Source organism: Pipistrellus kuhlii, unplaced genomic scaffold (assembly GCF_014108245.1).
Source record: "Pipistrellus kuhlii isolate mPipKuh1 unplaced genomic scaffold, mPipKuh1.p scaffold_m20_p_39, whole genome shotgun sequence".
Classification (NCBI taxonomy): Eukaryota; Metazoa; Chordata; class Mammalia; order Chiroptera; family Vespertilionidae; genus Pipistrellus; species Pipistrellus kuhlii.
Genome location: NW_023425539.1, coordinates 3987900 through 4013660, shown reverse-complemented (window position 1 = coordinate 4013660; position 25761 = coordinate 3987900). Strand labels below are relative to the sequence as shown.

Below are 25761 nucleotides of genomic sequence, written 5' to 3'. Positions count from 1 at the left end.
CAGCTACCTGCTCAGTCAGTTCTTCAGTTCCCTGGATTCCCCTGGCTCCAGCAGCACTCCAGGGTCCACACCATGGCCACCTGGTGGCAGGGCCCGTGGGCCTATCGCTTCTACCTGTTTGTGTACATCCTGCCCATTATCCTGCTGCCTCTGCCCATCCTCATCCCCGCCAAGGTAAGGACGTGGGGCTCTGGGCACACAGAAGCTTTTGGGGGGCAGGAGAGGGACTGTTTGGGCCCAGGTTGGGGATCCTTAAGACCAGCTTAACCTACTGACTCTCCTAGCCTGGAAATGAGGCCACCATCTCCTGGTCCTCCCGAGGGATGAGGGCTAAAAGGTCAAAGGGGGCTTTTGCTGGGCACCAGGAGTTCGGGCCCAAGGTAGATTGCTTAGGTGCATTTGGCATCTCCTTCCTCGGGAGCCAGGAAGCCAGGTCAGTGAAAGAGATGCAGGCGGAAGCAGGTGGGGCTCTCTGTCTACAGTGTGCCCACCCTGCCCTGGATAAGCTTCGTGGCCACTGAGCAGGACTGGCTGCTGGAGGGGATGGAAAGGGAGTGGGATGAAGCCGGCCTCGGGCAGTGTGTGCCATGAAGAACACAAACAGAAAGAGCAGGCGCTCACCTGTGAGCCTAAGGGCTAAGTCTGCTGGGGAGGAGGCTGGGACCTTGCCAATGGGCATCATAGATACTCTGGGTAGAGGGGGAGGTGCCACTGCTCCCTGCCTCCCCGAACCCCAGACATTATGCACTCGGAGGGGTGAGGTGGAGAGGGCTCTTATATGTAAAAGAACACAAAACTGTAAACCTAAAATTAGCACAGGGCTTGGGGACAAGGGCCTGGAACTCAAGCGTCACAGTAAACCTTTCCCCAGAGCAGGCCACACAATTAAAAAGTGGCAGGAGCCGAAACCGGTTTGGCTCAGTGGATAGAGCGCTGGCCTGCGGACTGAAAGGTCCCAGGTTCGATTCCCGTCAAGGGCATGTACGTTGGTTGGGGGCACATCCCCGGTAGGGAGTGTGCAGGAGGCAGCTGATCGATGTTTCTCTCTCATCGATGTTTCTAGCTCTCTATCCCTCTCCCTTCCTCTCTGTAAAAAAAAAAAAAAAAAAATATATATATATATATATTTTTAAAAAGGTGGCACAGCTGGGGTGTGAACTAGTTCCAAAGCCTGTGTTACCTTCTCTCTCCCCACTGCCTCCCGGAGGCTGGGACAATAGCCCCAGGACTGCCCATGGAGCCACTGGCTTCCTTTTGTCACAGATAGGGAAACTGAGGCAGGCTTTTAAAAAATACATATTTTTATTGGTTTCAGAGAGGAAGGGAGAGGGAGAGATAGAAACATCAATGATGAGAGAGAATCATTGATTGGCTGCCTCCTGCGAACCCCATACCAAGGACCGAGCCCGCAACCCGGGCACGTGCCCTGATCACGATTCGAACTGTGACCTCCTGGTTCATAGGTCGACGCTCAATCACTGAAACCACTGCAGCTGGCGAGGCAGGCTTTTGATTCACGCCGTTCCAAAGGGGCGGGAGACTGGGGTTAAGAGGGCACAACCCCTGGGCCCTGACACTTGCTAAGTGACAAGGCTTGGCTGACCTTCGAGATGACCCTGGTCTCAGGCCAAAGTCAGTGGCATCTCTGTACTGGGAACCCATCAGATGGGCTTTCAGACAGGCTGGGCCAAGTGTGTGAACCCCGGGAGAGAGGACGGACTGGACCTGGGATTCTCACTTTACCCCCAGGAAAGCACAGCCCAGAAAGGTTCGGTCACTCGCCCCAGGTCACACAGGAAAGCCTGGGTCAGTAGAAAAGCCAGGCTTCCTGATGGGAGTGCAACGAGCCAGGAGCCTCTGTCTTCCCGGTGCTGCGCCCAGCCCTGCCGCCTCCCCGTCCCGACTCAAACTGTCCCCGTCCTATCTGTGGAGCCAGCCCCTCTAGGACTTTGCTCATGTAATTACCCTGTCTCTCTCCTACCTCAAGTTCCCCCTTCTCTGCCTGATCTCTCCCATTAGCATACACACGGGCTGTAATATCTCGCATCTTAAAAAAAAAAAAAAAAAAAAAAAAGCAGACCTCCGGCCAGTGTGGCTCAGTGGTTGAGCGTCAACCTATGAATCAGGAGGCCATGGTTCGATTCCCCATCAGGGCACATGCCTGGGTTATGGACTTAGGAAGTAGCCAATCCATCATTGATGTTTCTATGCTCTCTCTTCCTCTCTGAAATCAACTAAAATATATATATATATCTTGAAAAGAAGAAAAAAAAACAAGCAAACACTCCTTGGGCCCTACATCCCCTCTACATATGCCTCCTCTGTCTTCCCTCTCCCACGGAGAAGGCCTCAGAGACTGTTTGCCCTGCATACGCCTCTCCTAAGACAGCTCCAGCCTCCGAGGCTCCCCACCCGAGAGCTCTTGTTAGGTCCCCGCCAGTTTCCATGTCTCCAAAGTCCTGTCCATGCTCGCCCTCCTCAACCCCCAGCAGCATTTGTCACCGCTGGTCACCCCTCTTAGCAATGCTCTCCTCTTTTGGCTTTGGTGACACCCTCTCCTGGTTCTCCTCCTCACCCAGCCACTTTCCTGGCTCCTCCTCCCTATTCGAATACCCTCTCTCAGGTGGTCCTGTGCTGTCTCCGGCTTTAATAATTGACTCTATGCTGATGATTCCCCAATCTGTCACCCCAGCCCTAACCTGGAAACCTGTGTTATCCGGTTTACATTACACACTTCCACCCGAATCTTCTCTCTTCCGCAGCACACCCTTCACACGTCCAAAACAAAACCCTCACGCCCATCTTTCCCAGCTGGCTCCTCCTGCAGCCTCACTCATCCATGGAGACTCAAACTCTACCTGGGAGCCATTCCTGATTCCTCTCTTTCTGTCATTTCCACATGCACCAACCGGTCCTGCTGACTCAAAAATACTTTGAATGCGGTCACTTCCCACTGCCTTCTCTGTCATTTGGGTCACCATCGCTCCTCACCTGTTCTCACCCCTCCCCAGACCATTCTTCATTCCACTGCCGGGTCTTTTCAAAATGTAAGATCATCGCTACTCTGCTTAACACCCCTTACAGGCTTTCCATCCAACTTAAATTCCAAGCCCTCTACGGCAGCCCCGAGTCCCTGGGCTCCACCCCTGCAGACCTCTTGGTCCCCAGGCCGATGTCCTACCTCCTGTCCACATTGCGCCAGCCCCACCACCAGCTTTCTCTTGCTCCTCACCTTGCTCCTCTCCCTGCCTGGAATGTTCTTCTCCCAAATGCCTCCTTCTCATTCCTTAGGTTTGAGCTCAAATCCACCTCCTCAGAAAAGCCTTCTCGGACCACACCCACTCACTCTTTATTACAAACATGCTGTGATTTTTTTAAAAAAAAGATTTTTGAAATATATATTTTATTGATTATTTACAGAGAGGAAGAAAGAGGGATAGAGAGTTAGAAACATCGATGAGAGAGAAACATCGATCAGCTGCCTCCTGCACACCCCGTACTGGGGATGTGCCCGCAACCAAGGTACATGCCTTTGACGGGAATTGAACCTGGGACCTTTCAGTCTGCAGGCAGACACTCTATCCACTGAGCCAAACCGGTTTTGGAAAAAAAAAAAAAAATGCTGTGATTTTATTGATAGGACTTTCACTGCCTGAAATGATGCATTTGTTCATTTTTATTTATCTTTTATTTGTTTATCTCTGGCCTCCTATACTAGAATGCAGGCTTCATGAGGACAGGGACTTAGTCTTTTTCCATACAGAATCCCCAGTGCCCGGCACATAGTACGTGCTCAACAAATAACTGTCAGGTGAATGAATGAATGAATGAGGACAAAGAGAGCCCTCTCCTGAATTCCTACTGCATCCCTGCTCCCTGTGGTGAGGCCCGAGCTTGCCTCCATGCCCCTGGCCGCTGACCTGGGAAGAAGGAGTTCCGGACTGGGCTCAGACCTGTGTCCATAGAATAACAGTGTATCTATGGAGGGTTCTTTTTGTATGCTAGTCACCGTGCCAAGCACTTCAAAGCACTAATCCATCTATTTCTCAAAATAACCTCCGAGTTACAATGAAGTTACTACTACTGGTTCCATTTTTACCGACGTGCAAATTTAGGCCCAGAGTAGCAAAGTGATTTGCCTAAAGTCCCAGCTAGAGAAAGGCACTATGTGGACGGGAACCTGATCTTGGGGATGGCCCTGCTGTGAGTCATGCTTTGAGCCATCTGCCCTCACATCCATCCAGCTGTCAGCCAAACCGCCCTCTGTTGGCCAGTCGGGGTGTCTGTTGAGCTCCTGATCTGCACTGCAGTTTTCCAGAAAGGAATGCAGACAGCTCCCGCCCTCGGGGTGCCGAGGAGCCCGTGTTTACACAGAGGTGGAGCAGAAGGCTGGAGCTCAGAGGAGAGAGAAAGTCCTTCCAGCTGAGCAAGGGAGGATCGAGGCAGGTGGCATTGGAGTTGGGCCTTGGAGACGGAGTGAGATTCCAACAGTCAGGGGCATCTGTGGAGGGGAGGCCAGTGGAGGGACTGCAGGAACACAGGTGCAGGGGCTGGAACTAGTAGGTGTGCTAGAGGAATCGCTACAGAATCCTTGAAATGCTCACCATCTGAGGCCTTCTTCCGAACCTACAAGCAGAGGGAAGAAGCACCATCAGTCTGCCAGAAATCCTACATCCATCCATCCATCCATCCATCCATTCATCCATTCATTCATCCATTCATTTGCTTCCTAAGAAACACATACTCTGTGATAGGCACTGTTTAGGTTTGGTGGTAGGGAGCGGGAGTGGAAAGAGTGGATAGAGCGTCAGCCTGCGGACTTGAAAGGTCTCACGTTCGATTCCGGTCAAGGGCATGTACCTTGGTGGTGTGCAAGAGGCAGCCAATCGATGATTCTCTCTCATGGATGTTTCTAATTCTCTATCCCTCTCTCTTCCTCTAAGTAAAAAATCAATAAATTATATATATTTTTAAAAAGCATATACTGTCTATGCTGTGAAAACCATGCAGCAGGCGGTGACTGTGCCTCGGGAGGGACTGCTATAGATGGAATGGTCAAGGAAGGCCTCCTGGGTGGTGATATTTGCAAGAAGACCAGAATGGCAAGGAACAGCCAACCAAGCACTGCTCTGGGCAAAAAACATGCCAAGGCCTGAGGCCAGGGCTGAGCTTGGGAGGTGGAGGATAAACAGGGCCACTGTGGCACCGGGGCCTCAGGGGCTTGAGTTCCGGTTAGAGAGGTGGGGAGAGGTCAGCCCAGGGCAGCCTTCCAAGGCTGGGGGAGGCAGCGAGGGCTTTACCCACGAGGTGTAAATATTTGCTCAGGGATCAATCAGCTGGCAAGTTCAAATAAAAAATAGGAATGCCGCCCAGGACCCAAGGGGACCTGAACATAGTCTCCCAGGGGCACACTGTCTGCCAGGACAGAGCTCAGGTAAAATCTATATTATGTTTACGGTGAGAACAATAGGTGGAATTCCTTAATCTGAATCACTTGTACTCCTAAAACCAGTATGTGTGCCCGCCCACACACACTCAGAAACCTGTGCGACTACAATGCCCTACTGCCGTGATCGGCAAACTGCGACTGGTGAGCCACATGCGGCTCTTGGGCCCCTTGAGTGAGGCTCTCCCACAAAATACCACGGCCTGGGCGAGTCTATTTTGAAGAAGTGGTATTAGAAGAAGTTTAAGCTTAAAAAAAAATTGGCTCTCAAAAGAAATTTCACCAAAACCGGTTTGGCTCAGTGGATAGAGCGTCGGCCTGCGGACTTCTTTTGTTTAAAGGAGCCACTGTGGTCCGGGTTCGATTCCGGTCAAGGGCAAGTACATTGGTTGTGGGCACATCCCCGGTGGGGGGTGTGCAAGAGGCAGCTGGTCGATGATTCTCATCGACATTTCTAACTCTATCCCTCTCAGTTCCTCTCTGTGTGCCAAAACTGGTTTGGCTCAGTGGATAGAGCGTCGGTCAGTGGACTGAAAGGTCGCAGGTTCGATTCCAGTCAAGGGCAAGTACATTGGTTGCGGGCACATCCCTGGTGGGGGGTGTGCAGGAGGCAGCTGGTCGATGTCTCTCTCTCATCGATGTTTCTATCTCTCTGTCCCTCTCTCTTCCTCTCTGTAAAAAAATCAATAAAATATATATTAAAATAAATAAATAAATAAATAAAATCAATAAAATATATTTAAGGAAAAAAAAAAAAGAAATTTCAATCGCTGTACTCTTGGTATTTGGCTCTGTTGACTAACGAGTTTGCCGACCACTGCCCTCCTGCAAGCTGTTCCTGAACCCCAGAGACAGACTCAGGACTCGGGTGATCACTGTGGGCAGGAAGACTGCGAGGAATTTGGACCTCACTTCTGAGCCCCGCCGCTATCTTTAGAAACGTCCTGGCTCTCGGCTGAGAAGGCAGAGTCCAGGGAACAAGACGGGGGCTTGGGTGCCGGGCAGCTGTGGGTCAAACTCCACTCTGCAGCATGCTCAGCCGTGTGACCGTGTCCAAGCCGCTCACCCCGGAGGAGCTAGTGTCAGGATGAAAGGCGGTAACCTGAGGGCATCGAGTACCTGGCCCTGGGATGACTCCCTGTGCCCGTGGCCTCTTGTCTGAAAGTCTAGCCCCTGGAAAATACAATGAGTCTCGGGCCCTGTAGAGATGCCTGGCTTCTTTTCCAAAGATGACTTCTTCTTCTTCTTCTTCTTCTTCTTCTTCTTCTTCTTCTTCTTCTTCTTCTCCTTCTTCTTCTTTTCTTTTTAAAAAAAATATATTTTATTGATTTTTCACAGAGAGGAAGAGAGAGAGATAGAGAGTTAGAAACATCGACGAGAGAGAATCATCGACCAGCTGCCTCTTGCACACCCCCTACTAGGGATGTGCCTGCAATGAAGGTACATGTCCTTGACCGAAATCGAACCTGGGACCTTTCAGTCCGCAGGCCGAAGCTCTATCCATTGAGCCAAACCAGTTTCGGCAATAGATGACTTCTTTTGTTTAAACGAGCCACTGTGGTCCTCAGTGATTCCTATGAAACGGAAGGTGAGGCGTCCCTAGTCACTCCCACCGGAACGGTGAGGTGTGGCCCCTCAGTGTGTCCCCGGGCAGCACTGGGACTGTGCGTAGACGAACCTTCTGGCTTCTGGGGTGCGTGGGAGTAGAATTAGAAGAAGAAGCCAGCTTCCTGGGCCAGGGGAATCCCTGGAACAGAGAGAAAAAGTTCCCCAACTTGAACTTTGTCCCCAGAATTACCAAATGGGGTCCCTGCTTTTTGGCACCTGCTAAGTGGAGGTCAGGAAGAATCTTCAACTGTACAGCTTCCTGGATGGGAGCCAGCAGTGAGGTGCAGGGCTGTGTGAGGCTCACGTGCACGGAGGAGTGAGTGTGGGAATGCTTCGCTCACCATCTCTCCGCCTGCTGTGTGGCTCTTTGGTGGATGCAGGCAGGCCTGGCCCCAGCTCAGACCGTGAGGTCAGGACTCTCCCCACCTCTGTTTTCTCTGATACTCAGAACCCCATTGTTTCCCTTCAGCCTCCTAGAGCAGAAGGTATTGCCGAAACTGGTTTGGCTCAATGGATAGAGCTTCAGCCTGCGGACTGAAAGGTCCCAGGTTCGATTTCGGTCAAGGACATATTCATAACCGTGAAGGTGCTGGGGTAATAAACGAGACAACCCAAATGAGATCAGGCAGAGAATAGGAAGGGAGGCAGCCACCATCACTCGCTTTGGGCAGAGTCTCAAAGGCAGGCAGGGGCTGGGGACACTTCAGGATGGAAAAGGGGAAGGCCTCTGGCACTCCCTGATTAGAGGCGTTGGCAGGGGGGTGGGCGGAGCCGGGAGGGGTGCTATCTAGAAGCAGGGCATCCATCCTATGTCATTGGTTAGGGGAGCATATTTGGCTTTCACTGGTTGGTTCTGACTTGGAAGTGGGGGTAGAGACTGGAGGGCAAAAATGAGGGAAGCTGGTCCTAGCTGGTTTGGCTCAGTGGATAGAGTGTCCTAGGTTCGATTCCAGTGAAGGACATGTACCTTGGTTGTGGGCACATCTCCAGCGGGGTGTGTGTGTGTGTGTGTGTGTAGGAGGCATATGATCGATGTTTCTCTCCCATCGATGTTTCTGACTCTCTATCCCTCTCCCTTCTTCTCTGTAAAAATAAAAATAAAAATAAAAAAATCAATAATTTTTTTTTTTTAATGGAGGAAGCTGGTGGTCACTGAGCTAGTCCTGACTGGGCCAACTGCAGTAGAGGCTGTGGTTGGGCTGCCTGGGCTGGTTCCTGCAGAGGTTGCATTTTTATATGTGGACTGGCCATTGTTCCCTTTGTATCTCAGCCTTTCAAAGGTTTTAGGCACTTGGCATGGGCCTATTATTCCTAGAAAGGGTATCCCACACCTCTAGCCCACTCTGTACCTCCTCCCCCAAGTCTCTTCAGCCTGGCTTCTCTCCTTGTGGTTACTGCCATTCGGACACCCAAGTCAGGCCCTGCGTGTATTCCTCCTCCCAACTCATCAGCCACCTCCCAAACATTTGTCTTCCAACTCCTAACATCTCTAGAGTCCATCCTCTTTCTCCACCTCCATTGCCTCACTGCTCTGAGCCCCTGTCATCTATCCCTGGGACTCCCTAACACTACCTCCTGTGGCCTCCACGCCTCCCAGCCTGAGTCTTCTGATCCATCTGCCATGCTATAGCAGGTGTGAGCTCCTTATTTTCATCTTTCCATGGTTGATTGATTTAGGCACTACATGCACAGCATATAAAAAAGGGAAGTGGAGTGGCCCCCTCCCACCCTCTGCCCCAGTGCCCTCTCTGCGGGCAGTCCCGGTGACCAGCATGGTGTCTGTGCTCCAGAGTGGGGACTCCACACCCATGGGGATCTGTGGGGATAACTCAGGATATCTGTGGACTTGGATGGCAAAAATTACATTTTATTGTCAATACCTCTAAAGAAAATATAGCATTTCCTTCTGTTATGAATGCAGACAACAAATCACAATAGTAGAATGACAGTTTTGACTTTGCCACCAGTAAAGTAGAGATCACAAATATTTTTACATCCCATTAGAGCTGTTGTTTGAAATATTGTTTACGTTCATCATAACTTTGCAATTACAGTAGCTGCTAGCCAGTGATGGTCTTATTAGCTAAGAAGAAGTCACATATATATCACTATCTTATTCATTTTTTTCATATTTTAATCACTGTATTTCAATATAGTTGGTTTCTTTATAAGCCTATGTATTTTATTTATTTTTTAATTTGATTTTTAGAGATAGAAAGGGAGAGAGAGACACACATTGATTGGTTGTCTCCTGTAGGTGCCCCAACCAGGATCGAACCTACAACTTTTTGGTGCATGGGACAACACTCAAACCAACTGAGCCACACTGGCCAGGGCACTATGCATTTTATTTAATGCATTTAAAAACATTATTCTAGCCCTACCCGGTTTGGCTCAGTGGATAGAGTGTCGGCCTGTGGGCTGAAAGGTCCTGGGTTCAGTTCTGGTCAGGGGCACGTGCCTGGGATGCGGGCCCAATCCCCAGTAGGGGGTGTGCAGGAGGCAACCGATCAGTTATTCTCTCTCATCGTTGATGATTCTATATATCTTTCCCTCTTCCTTCCTCTCTGAAATCAATAAAAAATATATTTAAATTTAAAAAACATTATTCTAAGAGTTTAAAAACATTATTCTAAGAAGTGTGTGTATATATATATATATTTGTACACATATTTTTTAAGTCACATATGATAGCATCAGTTTAATCTTTTAATAGAAACACTAACCCAACCGCATTACTCTCTCTGCTTAAAACCTTTAAGGGCCTCCCTTTTCCACCCCCATCTTCTTGATGAAGTCCTTGATCCCTCCCAGGGCAGGCAAGGATCTTCCCAAGCATTCTACCCTTCTGAGAATTCATCTTGATCTTTTATGCCTCATTCTGTTCCCTCTGTGCTTACTTCTCACCCCCAACACCGTTTCCCCACTCACTATTTATCCCTATTTATCCTATTTATCCCTCAGTGCCCCCTCGGTGTCTCCTCTCAGGAGGCCTTCCTCCGCCGAGGAGGAGGGAGGGAAATGGCCCCTTCTCCTACATCCCACTCTCTGGTCTCTCCTTTGCAATGATGCTTGGCAGGCTGCCACTCAATGCCTCGCCTCACTCCCTAGACCCAGCAGTGCTTGCTGCCAGCAACACCCCTACTTGCCAGGGGCCGAGGAGCAGTGGGAGTGGCCCGCTCTGTGCTAGCCCATCCCCACCCCCGGGTTAACCTTCAATCACCAGGAGAAGTAAGCCTGGTGATTGACACCTCTGAGACTGCGGGCATATTTGCTGCTGCCCAACAGCCGCAGGCCGCTCTGCACCCTAATGGGTAAAGGCCGTAATGCCCGCATAGCCCACACCTTGCCCACACCTAGGGTCCAGAGTCTGCCCTGGATTCCCCGGCACCCTCATCTTCATGTGTACCTCTTGCACTCACCCTGGTTTCCCAGAAGCCCAAGAACTCTTGTCTGTCCCGATGCCAACCCTGCCACCTGCGCACTGCCATCCACAGTCCTTTTCAGCTTATCGCCACATCGTCACATCCCTCATCCCTTATAATAATAACCCAGCAAAGTGGGCGTGTCTCTGATTTGTTGATAAGGAAACCTCATAAAAGAGATACATGTGTGTACAGCTGGGAATGCTCAGTGCTGCTTGTATCAAAAAAGAAAAAGAAAAAGGCTGAGAGGAGTTGAGTAACCTGCCCAAGGACACACAGCAGTAAAGCAGGTTCTCTGAACTCTGACCTGTGTTTCCCTTTACAAAAGAAGCAAGCCGTCAGCCCTCTGAGCAGACATTTCTTGATAGCAATCAAGAAATTTGTGAAACTAAATGTTCAGCGGGAAACTCTGAAGGGATAGGAGCTGCGTTGAGGTAAGGGTGTGCATGTTGGGCGGGAGGGTTTATTTCTTCTGTCCCCCGTTGGCTTTGCAGGGCCGCCCCCATGCCACGGCCCTATGGGCCAACTCACACTCAGACTCCCCGAGGGCCAGGGCTGGGCCTGACCATGCCTATACCTCTAGTGTCCAACACTCATTCATTCAGAGTTTCATTTCCAACTGGATGGCAGGCACCCTCCTGAGGTACCAGATACAGGCCTGGACCCTGCTCCCTGGGGAGGATGGTCTGAGGACAAAGACTGATGGTAATCAAGAAATTCATGAAACTCAATGTTGCCTTACAGATGGTGATGAGTGCTGTGCAGAGGAGGTACAGGGGCTTAGGGTGTAAAACTATGTTGTCCCTACCCCCGCCTGGAAGCCATAGAGGCTTCCTTCAAAAGAAATATTTGAGATTTCAAAACGGAGTAGACATCCGCTGGGCGAAGTGGGCGGGAAGAGAGGAAAGTACGCCCCAAGGTCGTGTGGCTACAGGGACAACGAAGCATTTGAGGAGCTGGAAGAGGGCCAATGTGGCTGCAGCAAAAAAGAACAAGGAGGAGAGGTACAGACTAGCCCTGAACTTCTCCTCAGAGCAGCAGGAAGCCCTGAAGGGATATGAGCTGCATTGAGGTGAGTGTGTGAATGTTGGCTGGGAAGTTGACAGTGGATTGAACAGATGTGCGCCTGAAGATCACTCTGACCGAAGCAGGAAGAGATTTCAAGGGCGAGGGGGAAACGAGGAGGTGAACAAGGAGTCTTCTGCTGGGGTCCTGGTGAGAGATGCTGAGGCTCAGACCAGGCTGGCGGCCCAAAGCTGGAGAGAAGTAAAAGGGAGCACTGAGGCACAGGTCCAGCAGGACTGGAGACCTGGAGGGGGGGGGGTTATTGAAGGAGATTCTGATGAACAGGTTTGATTCCCAAGTTCTCAAACAGTGTGGATATTGACCTTGACATAGGACACACGCGGGACCCCGGGAAAAGGATCCCCAGGGCGCTCTCCTCAGTGGGGACCCAAGGAGCTGGCGCCTGACTTGGAACACAAACAGCTCCCTGACCTCACACCCCAGTGCTCGAAGGTCCAACCAATAAGCGAGAAAATGTGTGTAAAGCACCGCCCTGGCTCTGCAGGTCACTGTAACCTCTGCTCCCGCTCTGTCCTGTCTCCCCTCTGCATTCCTGGAACTTACAGAGGCCCCTGCTCCCTCTTACACCGGGGTGGGCCTGGAAGGTTAGAAAACTCCCAAGGTGATTCAGGGTGGCCACAGGGGTTAGTAGGAGGTAATTCCTTTCTCTCCTCGGGGATTCCAACCCATTTCTGAGCCACGACTGCCTTTGGTTGTCGGTGACAGCTGTGGGCCTCTCTCAGGAGATTGCTCTGAAACGCGCAGGTTACAAAGGAAAGCGATATGCTTGAAACCCAGTTATCACGATAGGAAAATAACTCATTGCAATTCAGAAATGTAGGTGCCTCGTCATGACTGCATGGAATCAGATCTAGCGTTGGCGTCAGAACTACCATAATTTCAAAGTAGCGATGGATGTCAACACTACTTTGAGATAGCCGTGGCAACTGGTTGGTGTGGCTATCTGAGAGCTAACTGCCAGTCAAACCTCTGGGACAAAATCACCGGCGGCGCCATTCACAGCAGTTGTACGGTTGTGTTGCTACATTCATAACCTTAGTTAGATGTTAGCAGAAAAGTAAAATCGTTTTCCGATCGAACTTTACGGATTTTTGGAATTCCACGCCCCAGTGAAGATCCCCATGAACCAGGAGGAGCAGGTCAGCAAGTCCTGAGGCTACAGCTGGACAGACTCCCCAGGAAGATGGGAGGGGGACCTGGAGCCACAGGCCCCTGGCCAAGGAAGGCTCCTGGATAGAACTGTGAGCCCTGTTTTGGGTTTTGGTCCAGAGACAGACAGACAGGCATAGAGAGGGTCACAGAGACATTGTAATGGGGTAAAGGGGCCATAGATTGAACACCCTGGAGCTCACAGGGGCTGGTTTGACTATTAGCAGCTCCCTTTGGAGTGCGGAAATGGGTTCTCAGAAGCGAAGGGACCTGCCCAGAGCCAGGCGACAGGAAATAGCAGGCCCCACTGTGCAAAGAGCAAATGCACCCAAGTGGCCACAGGGAGCCTGAAGCTGGACACACCCTTCAAATGCAAGGGATCCAGTGCAGGGTAGAAGGTAAAAGCTGGGGCTCAAGAGCCAGATGGCCTGGCTTCTCCATGTACTTGTGTGACTTCGAGACATTTACTTAATGTAGTTGTGCGTTTGTTTGTTATCTGTGAAATGGGAACAATAGTCATTGCCTCACAGAGCAACTAAATGCGATTAGAAACATCCGAAGCGCCCTAGCTGGTTTGGTTTAGTGCACATGTGTCAAACACAAGGCCCTCGGGCCAAATCCGTCCCACCAGGCCTTGCAATGTGGCCCGCACTGCGCTGTCATCACTGCACTCCGCTACGTTTCCATCACAATGACAGTTTATGACTGTTCAGTAAACCATTCGGCCCGCGATTTAGGCTGGATTTTAGATTTTGGCCCCTTCTCTGATTGAGTTCGACACCCCTAGTTTAGTGCATAGAGCTTCAGCTTGTGGACTGAAGGGTCTCTGATGGGTTTGATTCTGGTCAGAGGCATGTACCTTGGTGGCAGACATATCCCCAACCCTGGTCAAACATGTGCGGGAGGCAGCCAATTGATGTGTCTCTCTCACATCGATGTCTCTGACTCTCCCTCTCCAAAATATTAGTTAATTTCTCTCCCTTTAAAAAAAAATCAAAGGTTTAACAACAACAACAAAATATTTGAAGCACAGCACAGTGCTTGGCACAAGGTGGTCCTCAGCGTTCTCCTGCTGTCGTGATTAGCGGAGCTTCCTTCTGACTCAGCAGTGATGTTCTCCCCCGACCCTCCTCTTTGGGGTCCCCAAGGACCAGAGGGGCTGGCCTGCCCTTAGCCCAAGGGGGGGATGAGTAGCTGGCCGGGACAATCTTTGCAGGTGAAAAAATGGTTGAGGAAACTGCAGCTTCAGCAGAATCAGCCTCCTGCTGGGGGAGGAGTGGGTCTCTGGTCAAGGGTCAAGGTGGCCCCACCCCTGGAGTCCAGGAGTCCTTGTCTGGGGTAAGGAGAGGTGGTGGAGGCTTACTGGAAAGAAAGTGAGGCCGGCATCGCACAGACGTGGCTCTCCAGCAGGGCCGAGCGCGGTCCCGCTCCGGGAGCCCGTTACGCGGGCGATGGGAGAGAGAACTCTTGGAGTTCTGCAGTCCAGACACCTGGCCCGGTCCCATGCCGCCTCCGCCTCTGCCACTCCCGTGTTCTGCGGGCCTGAGCAAGCCACTTACCCTCTCAAGCCCGTCTCTAACGGGGGCCACCACACCCACCCTAACTGCTGTTTGAGTTTATGCAACAACACAAACACAACCAGCTCCTACCCTAACACGTTTGGCTCAGTGGATAGAGCGTGGGCCTGCGGACTGAAAGGTCCCCGGGTTCGATTCTGGTCAAAGGCATGTGCCTTAGTTGCGGACACATTCCCAGTGGGGGGTGTGCGGGAGGCAGCTGCTCGATGTTTCTCTCTCGTCGATGTTTCTGACTCTCTCTCTCCCTTCCTCTCTGTAAAAAATCAATAAAATATATTCAACAAACAAACAAACAAACAAACAACCAGTTCCTAAAAAATGCTCCATAAATAGCAGCTTCTTCTTCCTCCCCCTCCCCGGGGCCCACCCCAAACCCAAGCTTCAGGGTACTGAGGGCATGAGGTACAAAGGGGTGAGCGCAGCCTGTAGCAGGTGGAGAAAACAAGAAGGAAGGGCAATTGAGACAGGCAAGAGAGGAGAGGCCCGTAGCCCCGCGTACAGCCCTTTCCTTTGGCAAAGAATTGGCAGGTGCCCCTGAGGAGGCTGGGATGTGGGAACCGTTCTCTGCACCCGGCTCCCGCAGACTTCCTTCTGGCTAATGATTCCCCTGCCTTCCCTTCCAGCCCTGCAAAGAGGCTCTGCCAATGAGTGTGTGTGGGGAGAGGGGGCGGGGACGGCTCTGACATTGGGAGTTGACTGACTTCCATTCCTGCTCCAGGCCTGAGGCCAGACCTCTCTAGACTTGGAGCCTCGTCACGTGAAGGAGAGCCTCTGGTACCCAAAGACTCACACGCCTAGGACTCAGCACAAAGCAGGGATGGGGTGGGGCTCTCACATGTTCTACAAAATGTGAATGGCGCCTCCTAGAGTTGTGCAGTGCAGTGATCATGCCAGGATGGCTAGGAAGGAGACAGCCATTCCTCAAACTCTCCAATGATTCGTTTATTAAGAATAGATTTGCTCGCTTTAGCCAGTTTGGCTCAGTGGATAGCGTGTCGCCCTGCAGACCAAAGGATCCTGGGTTCGATTTCAGTCAAATGCACATACCTCAACTGCAGGCTCCGCCCTGGCCCGGGGCCCAGGTCAGGGCTCATGCAGCAGGCAACCAATCGATGTGTTTCTCTCATGTTGATGTTTCTCTGTCTTTCTCTCTTCCACTCTCCCTAAAAAATATCATTGGGTGAGGATTAACAAAAACAAGCAGACAAAAACAAGAATAGATTTGCTCTGAAGCCTGCTGGGTCTTGAGCTCGAAGGATCTGGATGCCACAAAAGTGACTCTGTCCTCACAAAGCTTACCTCCTACCAGAGAGAACAAATGCTAATTAAATCATCATACAAATAAATCCGTTCTTTGTCAGAGCCTGGGTACCAGGCAGAATCCACACTCTCCTGGCCCCAGTCTGGCAGCCCCCATCTCATCTAGGGCTCCTCACCTGGGCCCTCCACAGTCCCCTGGGCTGGGTGGGGCCTCACCAGGCCCTCCCCAAGGTCAAAGTGATGAGTGCCTTGTTTTGGTTTTTATTTCCATTTTGAAATGGGATGTTAGGCTCAAAAATCAGTGTCTGTGGCTCTCTCTACGCCCTTACAAATAGCCTGTCTTCTGCGGGGGCAGGAGGTGACAATTTTGGGGTCCAGGCCTGCCCCCTTCTAAAACTCTGCCATTCTCTTCCCACCCACAGCAAACCTACTGTGCCTACACCATCATCATCATGGCGCTCTTCTGGTGTGTCGAGGCCCTGCCCCTGGCTGTCACCGCCCTCTTCCCCCTCTTCCTTTTCCCCATGATGGGCATAATGGATGCCTCCAAGGTAAGCCTCCCCCATCCACAGGAAGGAGGGTTTCCGGGAAGGAAGAGGTCTACTCTAGGATGCTCCTGACCCAGGAGGCCTTACCATAGGCAGAGCCCAGAGGCACCCTGTCTCTGCTCTGCAGGTCAGAGTACTGAGAGAGGAGTCAGCTAGAAGGCAAGTGGGCCGGACATTCTAGAAGTGCCAAGTGCAGGGCTGGTGTCGAGAGTTAATTCAAAACGGGGTGAGGGGGGGTTAGGTTTAAGCCAGGGAGGTGGAAAGGCCTGGTGACCGAGGGAGAGGGGCCTTGAAGTCCAGCTGAAGAGCTTGACTCCTCTAGTTCAGCGGCCCTTAAACGTGAGTGTCCTTCAACTGGAGGGCTAGTGAAAACACAGGGCCCACCCCAGAGTCTCTGACTCATTCTATCTGGGGCAGGGCCTAGCATTTCATTTCTAGCAAATTCCACGAACCACTGCTCTGGTTTCTGGAAACAACGCTAAATTATCACCTCCCGGTCCGTGGCTGCAAACGCGAGCGGACTCGGGCTGGATGATCTCCCTCCCAATCACTCCTGCGGGGAGAAAGAATGAGTTTGGCAGGAGGAGAGGAACCTGGTTAATATTACATAATGCCGAATCCAAAGACCACTTCCATTTGGTTCCAAGAGCCCAGGAACCAACTTCGGTTTGTGGGGATGTCAGCGGCCGTGCCCTGGAAGCCCAGGGGCGCCGTAGGAGGCCCCAGGGTCTTCCCGCCTCTCAGCTGTCCCTGCCTCCCAGGTCTGCGTCGAGTACTTCAACGACACCAACATCCTGTTCATCGGGGGGCTGCTGGTGGCCATTGCCGTTGAGCATTGGAATCTGCACAAGCGCATCGCGCTCGGCGTGCTCCTCATCATCGGGGTGCGGCCTGCTCTGTGAGTTCCCACAAGCCAGGGCAGGAGAACCCAAGGCCAGTGGCCTTCTGGGCATCCAATCCCTGCCGGGGCCCCGGAACACGAGTATGTCTGTCTGTCTGTCCGTCCCTAGGCTGATGCTGGGCTTCATGTTGGTCACCGCCTTCCTGTCCATGTGGATCAGCAACACGGCCACCACGGCCATGATGGTGCCCATCGCGCAGGCCGTCCTGGAGCAGCTGCACAAGGCGCCCGCGGGCAAGGACGTCGAGGAGGGCAGGGACAACCCCACCTTCGAACTTCAGGAGAAAAGCCCCCCGAAGGAAGGGACCACCGTTGGTGAGGAAGATGAGGCTGGACCTTGCTCCAACCCTTCCACTCGCTGGGAGGGTCTGAGGGACACCCCTTCCTAGGGCTGGTCGTCTTGGGTCTTTTAGGGAAAGAGGGAGGCAAGTGTGGTAGCCAACTTGTCCTGGATTTCCTGGGATTTTCCTGGTTTTCAAACAGAGTCCCATGGGAACCCTCGCCGTCCTGGGAAAACCAAGATGTCAGGTCACCCTGGCAACCAGAGAGCTGGAGTCTGCGTGGGCTGTGAGGGGTTCAGGGTCCATTCTTCCTGTGTGGTTTGGACAATCCTGTGCCCTTTTCTATGCCTCAGCTGAGAGAGAGAGAGAGAGAGAGAGAGATTGGGCCCAATGGTGTCTGAGGTCATCCTAACCGGAGACTCCAGGGAATGCTGAGCCCTCGCAGGCCTAGAGACAGCCTCAGCTCCTAGAGGAATCGGGGCTGCTCACTGACAAGGCATCCTACCAGCACCCCAGGGACCACAGCGCTCCAGCCAGATCCCCGGAGCTGACCTGCACCCACTCTCCAACCTGAGCTCTCCCTTGTTCCCAGATAATGGGCAGGTCCACCCTGTCCCACCTGGCCCTTTGGAGCCAAAGGCACAGAAGACCGAGGAACAGATCCGCTTTTCCCAGGGCATGAGCCTGTGTGTGTGCTACTCGGCCAGCATCGGGGGCATAGCCACACTGACTGGCACCACACCCAACCTGGTGCTGCAGGGCCAGATCAACTCGTGAGTGCCTGACAGATGGGGCGTCTGCACTCCCCGTGGGAGGGGGGCGGGAGGAGGAGACCTGATGGTCGCCAGGCACTGTCACTCAGCAACTGCATCCATCCCCTCTTCAGGATCTTCCCCGACAACGGCAATGTGGTGAATTTTGCCTCCTGGTTCGGTTTTGCCTTCCCCGCCATGATCATCTTGCTGCTGTTTGCCTGGGTGTGGCTTCAGTTCCTCTTCCTGGGGTTCAAGTAAGTGGCAGAATGGGTGAGAGAGGCCCTAGGCCCTGCCCTTATCCCCTGGGTACCCAGATAGCCATTGTGGAGATGACCAAATCACCATCTCAGTGAGAAGGTCTCTCCCTCCCAAGGCCCCTCTGTGCACTTGGCAACTCCCCACCCCCATGTGAGGTAATGAACTGGCCCAAGAGTATTATTTTTAAATATATATATTTTAATGATTTTTTTACAGAGAAAAAAGGAGAAGGATAGAGAGTTAGAAACATTGATGAGAGAGAAACATCGATCAGCTGCCTCTTGCACACCCCCCACTGGGGATGTGCTCGCAACCATGGTACATGCTCTTGACAGCAATCGAACCTGGGACCTTCCAGTCCGCAGACCAACACTCTATGCACTGAGCCAAACCGGTTTCAGCCCAAGAGTATCATTATCATTTCGCAGATGAGTAAACTGAGGCTTGAGGAAAGAGGTACACAACTAGATTTGTCAGTGCTGGGATTGAAAACCAGGTCTCATGGCCAGGCCAGGTCCCTTTCCACAACAACCCTCCACAGTCCTTTGGTAAGTGCTGAGTGAGAACACGCTGGGAATTTGTCCTACCCCAACTGGATTCCCGGCCCTGTGCTAGGCACTGAGAATACTAAACACGGAAGGCAGTCCCTGTCCTTGGAGCTCACCCTCTGGTGGGTGATGGTGTGGTGGGGCCATGACATAGGGAAGCCAGGTGCTGTGGGAGCAACAGCCCAGGTGAATGGGGATTCCAGAGGCTCCTGGAGGAGACGGTGTCAGAACTGAATCTTGTAAAACTAGAAGTCATCCAGGTAGAGAATGGAATAAAGGCAGCCCAGGCACCTTGTACCAATGCACAGAGGCAAAAAAGAACTTGCCACGTTTGGGAGAACTCTAGCTCAGTGTGAGTGAACCCTAAAGAACAAATCGGAAGCCCTAGCCGGTTTGGCTCAGTGAGTACACTGTTAGCCTGCGGAGTAAAGGGTCCCAGGTTCTATTTCGGCCATGGGCACATGCCCGGGTTGCGGGCTCGATTCCCGCCCGCCCCTCCCCCCCCAAAGTAGGGGATGTGCAGAAGGCAGCCAATCAGTGATTCTCTCTCATCATTGATGTTTCTATCTTTCTCCCTTCCTTTCTGAAATTAATAACAAATAATATATTTTTAAAAAAGAACAAATAGGAATACCAGGAGATGAAGTTAGAGAATAAGTGGGAGTAGGATTTTGGATGATTTTGTGTGCCATATAAAGAGTTAGGACCTTGTCCTTGACGCTGAGTAGTGAATAGGTTTTATTCTTACTAACAACCCTCCGTTACTTGTAGTCATTAGCGTTCTGAGTTGAAAACACTGTGAGACCTTGCTAGGGCTTGGTAGGAAGAGTCTGTGATTAGTCATGTCTGCTCTGAGTACAGGAGAAAAGTGGTGATATGAGTGGTACTATGGCATGCGTTATTTGCTCTTCCTGCCCAAAGCCTTGTTGCTGTACTTTGGAAAAATCTCATGGGCATGGGTGAGGAGAATGGATTGAGGTTGGGGGCTAGTACAGGCAAAATGATAGTCAAAGTGCCAGGCACCATGGGGGAATTCAACTATGTGTGAAACATGGTCCTTGCCCTTGAGGAAGTTGGGATTTGCCCAAGTGAGAAGTGAAGAGTGAACATGAAGTAGGGAAGCGGCCTACAGAAATTGTGCCTCAGGGGACAATCAGAGTGGGGCTCAGACTGGCAGAGGATGCCCAGAACCTGGTCGGAGAGGGAGGGGAGGACTTCCTGAAAAGTTGTTGGAGGAGGGGAGCAGTGAGTCAGAGCCAGAAGGAGACATAGGGTCCATGCCTCTAGGACCTCTTCACTCTGGGCAAGGGAGGGCGTGGCTCAAGAGAGGGACAGGGGGTCAGTGGGGCAAATGGAGCCGGGCTAAGCATGGGGGCCCCCCCAACTCCAACCTCGTCTCTTCCTCATGACCCCCTCCCCAAGGCTTCTGCTCTTCTTCCAGAAACGGGTGGATTCGGAGCCTTCGTGTAACAAAGAAGGCCTCTGGGATGGCCTCAGCCTTCCCATCACAGGCACTCAGAGGTCCTTGTTCCCCCCCCAACCCCTACCCGGTGCAAGGCCCTCATGAGCTGCCCCGCCCCTCTCCCTGCAGCTTCCGGAAGAACTTTGGCATGGGCGAAGAGGCACGAGGTCAACAGCAGGCAGCCTTCCGAGTCATCCAAACGGAGCACAGGCGGCTGGGCCCCATGACCTTCGCGGAAATAGCTGTCACTTTTCTCTTTGTCCTCCTGGTCGTGCTCTGGTTCACCCGAGAGCCAGGCTTCTTCCTCGGTTGGGGCAACCTGGCTTTTCCCGATGCCAAGGGGGTAAGGTGAGCATTCTGGGGGGGAGGGGAGTACTTAAGGGGCTCACCTAGCTAAAGGAGGAGGGAAGGGAGCAGGGCCCCAAGAGCAGAGCAGAAGGGAACCCTGGAGGGTGGGGGAGAGGACACTTGTCAGAAGGGGTTGGCCCTTCGGTGGGAGGGGCTCCTCTCCGTCACCTCCTCCCCCTACATCCCTGAGCAGCCCCGAGCCACTAAGCCTGCCCTCCCTGCCCCCCCTCCCCCGTAGCGTGGTGTCTGATGGGACAGTGGCCATCTTCATCAGCGTCATAATGTTCATCGTGCCCTCCAGCATCCCAGGGCTGACTGAGAAGCCAGGTAAGCACCTGGACCGGGCCAGGGAAGGGCCTCCGGGCAGCCCCTGCCTTCCGGCATAAACTGTGCCTCTTAGACCCTATTTGGCAGGATTAGACAAAGCCCTGAGAGTTTGGTGTGACTTATCAAGGACACAGGGACTCGGGGACAAAGTTGGGATCCCCCTCCCGCACGCATTAAGCTCTGAGAGGAACCCATGGAGGAGGCCCCACGTGGAAGAGAGGGAAGGCCTGTTGACTCCCGCTGACCCATCCTCTTCTGCCTGGGGAGTAGGAAAGCCGGGGAAGCTAAAGGCCCCTCCTGCCCTCCTCAACTGGAAGACAGTGAATGAGAAAATGCCCTGGAATATCGTTTTCCTGCTGGGTGGTGGCTTTGCCCTGGCCAAGGGCAGTGAGGTGAGAAACCCCTGCCCTTTTCCCAGCCTGTTTGAGGGAGACCCTGTGGCAGGGAAAGAGGGGCCGTGCTTCAGTCCCTCAGAGGGGAGACTTGATCCCTGCTTAGGCGCCCCCTGATGGCCAAGCCTCGCAGCTGCTGGAGAGAGGTTAGAGTGTCATCTATTGTAAAAGAGGCGGAAGAAACAAGCCAAAGGGACCTTTCCCCACTTGGGTTCTCAAAGCCAAAGGGGAGGCAGATTTCACTCGTGGGCAGGGACTGTTCTCCGAGACCACCCTCCCCACCCCTACACACACACACACACACACACACACACACTCCACCTCCTCACCCCTTCTAGACAGAGAATATGTCTTTAGCATCTGGGAGTTGTTGGCTTGGGGTTGACAGGGTTAGCCTGCTATAACCACCAGGGGGCGCTGTAATCACACCCAACCAGGCTCTGGAGACAAGGGCATCATTCTCAGAGCCTCCATCCAAGAGAGAAATCCCTGAACGTGCACACCTGGGCCTCAGTGTTCCCAATAAGCTCATGCGCTGCACAATCCCTGGGTCAGGGATTGGTGCTGCAGACGCCTAAGTCTAAGGTTAGTTCATCCGTCAAGCGTTTATCAGCTGTGCCAAGTTCGGTGCTGGGTGCTGGGTGCTCGGTAGGCAGTGTTGGCTCACAACCTAGCATCACAGTGGGCGGGACAAGACCTTGGAGCTCTTCTGACCCTGTGGACAGTCCCCACCCGCCTGTCAGCCTCTTCCCAGCCTCTTCCCCGTCCCCACTCTCCCTCCTTGAGCAGCTGTGTGAGCCGAGAGAGGTCGGGAGAAGTCTTTACTCCCACAAGCCCCAGGTTTCCAAAGAAGACCCTTGGGCCCCCTTTCTTAGCTTCTCATCTGACCCTTCTCCCCACACCCAACTGTTCTTCAAGAGCAGGAGAGGGGGCCCCTGGGTTCTAGCTGGTTCTTCCCTCCCAAGCTGCTCTTGATTTTGAAGAATCTAGAGAGGTATGAACAGGAAGGTGACCTTCCCAGAACCTCAGCAGGGGACTCGGGGACCCCAGGCAGCCCAACCTCTCTCACACCACCCTCTTCTGCCCACAGGAATCAGGCCTGTCTGAGTGGCTGGGGGACAAGCTGACCCCACTGCAGAGTGTGTCGCCTCCCGCCATTGCCTTTATCCTCTGCCTCCTAGTGGCCACCTTCACCGAGTGCACCAGCAACGTGGCCACCACCACACTCTTCCTGCCCATCCTGGCCTCCATGGTGAGTCGGCCCGGCAGACACGCCTCCTCCAGGCATCCCACCTGTCCCCCTCCCCCCACACAGGGCCCCGCCTGTGAGTCTCAATGACCTGCCTGCAGCTCCTCTCATTTCCGGGAGGGGACCTCTGAGCTTCCACGCTTCCCGGGGCTCTCCAGCTACCTTGGGCTCCAAAGGCCCCCGGCCCCTGACTCATCCCATCCCTGGTGACGTCACCCCTTGAGTATCTTGATGGGGCTCACTGGCGGCCTCCCCCAGCTCCCCAGCCCAGCCCCTGCTCTGGCCATTCCTGAGGTGACGGGGTAAAATTGCTCCCCGGAGCGTCCCCAGCCCCTTCCCACAGCCTTTGAAGATACTCGAGGCCCCTTTGAGATCTGTTTTATGGGCCCCTCCCCTCACCACACCCCACAGGGCAGGGCCACACAGTCATTCCCTCCAGAGAGGTCAAGGGGCCCTTTCCAGGTCACCCAGTACCTTCTGGCAGAAGTGGTGGGTTCACACCCAGAGTATGTGTTGGGGGTGGGGGTGGGGATTATTTCTCAAAGGTGGGGAGCAGGTGTATTGGGAGCCACACCTTCCCCCTGGGAAGGGGACTGCCATCAACTCAGCCCGCTGTCTCCCCCTCCAGGCTAAGGTCATCTGCCTCCACCCTCTCTATGTCATGCTCCCTTGCACTCTGGCCGCCTCCCTGGCCTTCATGCTGCCGGTGGCCACCCCACCCAATGCCATCGTCTTCTCTTTTGGAGGAATCAAAGTGTCTGACATGGTGAGTGGCAGGGCCCCCAAAGGTCTTGGCACCCCTTTCTGCTCCGTCTTCCCATCTCAGTGGACTACCAAATAGCTAGCAGGCCCGGAGACTCAGCTGAGAATGGACCTTGTCTCGGGTGGGGGACACAGGGAGGTTGGGATATGACCCCCAGCTCGAGCATCTTTAGGCCCTGCCAGGCCCAAGCCGTGTGAGAGGAAGATAAAGGGGTGAGGGATGTAGGGAAGGTTCCAAGGTGCCGAGCAGCCTCTCGCGGGGAGATGGACTCCGAGCGGACGAGGCCCAGGATCAGGGAAGCTCGTGAGGAGCTTCCGTTTCCCCTGAGCCCTGGGAGTAAAGCCAGAGGCAAGGGCGCTGCCTGGTGCTGCAGGTTAGACACAAGGAAGGACTTCCCAAGAGGGAGGTCTGCTAGTGACAGCGTCTGGGCGCCCGTGGGCACCGAAGGGGTGCGTGCTGGCCCCGCCCAGCAGCTGCTCACTCACCCCGATTCTCTGCCACCCAGGTCCGGGCGGGATTCCTGCTCAACATCATGGGCGTGCTGGTCATCATGCTGGCCATCAACACCTGGAGCTACCCCATCTTCAGCCTGGACACCTTCCCTTCCTGGGCCATCACCAACGCAACCCACTGCCTGAAGAACGCCACCATGCCCAGCCCCTAGACCAGGGCACAAGCTGGCCAACACCGGGAAGACCCAAGCCATCCTGACTCCTCTGGGTGGGGAGGAGACACCCAGGCTCCAAGCCAGACAATGCGAGGATGGCATGCGTGTGCACATTACCTCGTGTGTCCCTGAGGGATGTGCGTGTGCACTCAATCCTGTGTGTCTGAAGAAAATGTGTAGATGGTATGTACGTCTCTGTGTCACGTGAGGATGTCTGAGAGGGGGTGTGTGTGTGTGCGTGCCTATGATCTTAGGTGTGTGTGCTCAGCCGTGCATGTAGGTGAGTTCACAAATAACGTAACGTGCCCTTTCTAGCACGCCAGATCTTGGTCTCCCCAGCCGGATGGGTGACCAGACCCCTTTATACTGTATTTATTGAAACGCAAGGGTGGGTGGCCATGGGTACAGCCTCTGGGACCAGCCCAGCATGCCCCAGCCTCTCCCGCTCAGGGGAAGGGCTTGGAGACGAGGTACATTAAAGTCTTTTTCAGTAGAGTCTGGGATGGTTTTTCACGGCTCTTTCCAGGGCCGGTCCGCCACATGGCTCAGGCCCTAGGTTAGGAATTATGGTCGGAAGGGAGCTTGCCTTTGTCCTGTATGGCAGCCCCCCCCCCCTGCCACCCTTGCCACCCTAGAGAGAAGGGAATGTCCGAGGACCCCTGCCAAGGCCGATCGGAGTGGGCGCAGCCACCCAGGAAAGCAGCACTGACATCACCGGGCCTGGCTAATTGGGAGCTGCCAGTCGCTGCGTGCCTTTGGGAAAACCGGCCTCCGGTTCCCAGAGCACTCCCTGGGCATTTACATAAAACCCTCTGCCCCTGCCAATTCCTCACCGACCCTTCCTCCAGCCGGAAAAACCAGTCCCGCTAGGCCAGGGGAGGCAGGCTGACCGCGCTGAGTGCCCGCAGAGCCGGACCCTCACCGACCTGGCAGCGAGGATGCAGGCGAGGCTCCCCGCAGCAGCAGGTTCAAAACTGGCACGGCCTTCAGAGTGCAGGACCCGGCAACCCTCTGCCTCCCCCGCTCTGCCTCCCCCGCTCCCCTCCACCCCCCACCCCCCACCCTCGCTGCCTCCGCCTTCAGGAACCCTGAGCTTTGTCTCTCTGGCAAGGTGAGCTGGGATGGCCGGACGCTCATCTCTGCAGCAACCCGGAGTCTCTCTGTGGCCAGTGGCATGAGAGTCTCAAGTTCACAGATGGGAGTTTCTCAGAGTCTCATCCAGCTCCCTCCTGCTGCCGTGGGAGGGGAAAATAGATGTCTATTGTCACTCTCCTGCCCAATAAAAAAGAGGGCTGATGTGTGAATAGAGGATCCCAGAAAGGATTGCGTCCTGGGTTCCCCCCTGGTCTGGGCCTTCCTTCACTACTCCTGGAGCTGGGGGTTCGAGGGCGGCGGGCAGGCGCCGATGGGAGGGGGCTGCAGCATGAGGAGAACATGGCTGTCCCCCGGGGACAGGGGATCCTGACAGGACATGCCAGACATCCCGCAGAGTGAGGAGTGTCAGGGGTGGCCCCGCCCCCACCCCAGCCCCCCAGGCTGGCATTCCTCACTTACGAAGCGCGTCATAAATCACAGAGACCCCACGAGGCCCCAGGCCAGGCCCCTCCACCATGGGAATGGGCCAGCCCCGCCCCGGGATGGTGGGACCCGGCCAGCGGCTCACCCACAGCGCAGGGCTCCCTCAGGAGCAGCCCAGCCACACGGCGTGAGG

General features: G+C 53.8%; 1 protein-coding gene across 1 annotated transcript; it reads left to right on the top strand.

The window, feature by feature from the left end:
* On the top strand, positions 1-24432 carry SLC13A2 (solute carrier family 13 member 2). The gene is made up of 12 exons (XM_036408568.2): positions 1-174; positions 15974-16102; positions 16861-16997; positions 17110-17315; positions 17874-18054; positions 18168-18290; positions 20434-20652; positions 20891-20979; positions 21250-21371; positions 22462-22623; positions 23249-23386; positions 23889-24432. Exons 1-12 carry the CDS (start codon positions 73-75, stop codon positions 24045-24047), a joined length of 1767 nt encoding a protein of 588 aa, XP_036264461.1. The 5' UTR covers positions 1-72; the 3' UTR covers positions 24048-24432.
* Positions 24433-25761: the final 1329 nt, after the last annotated feature.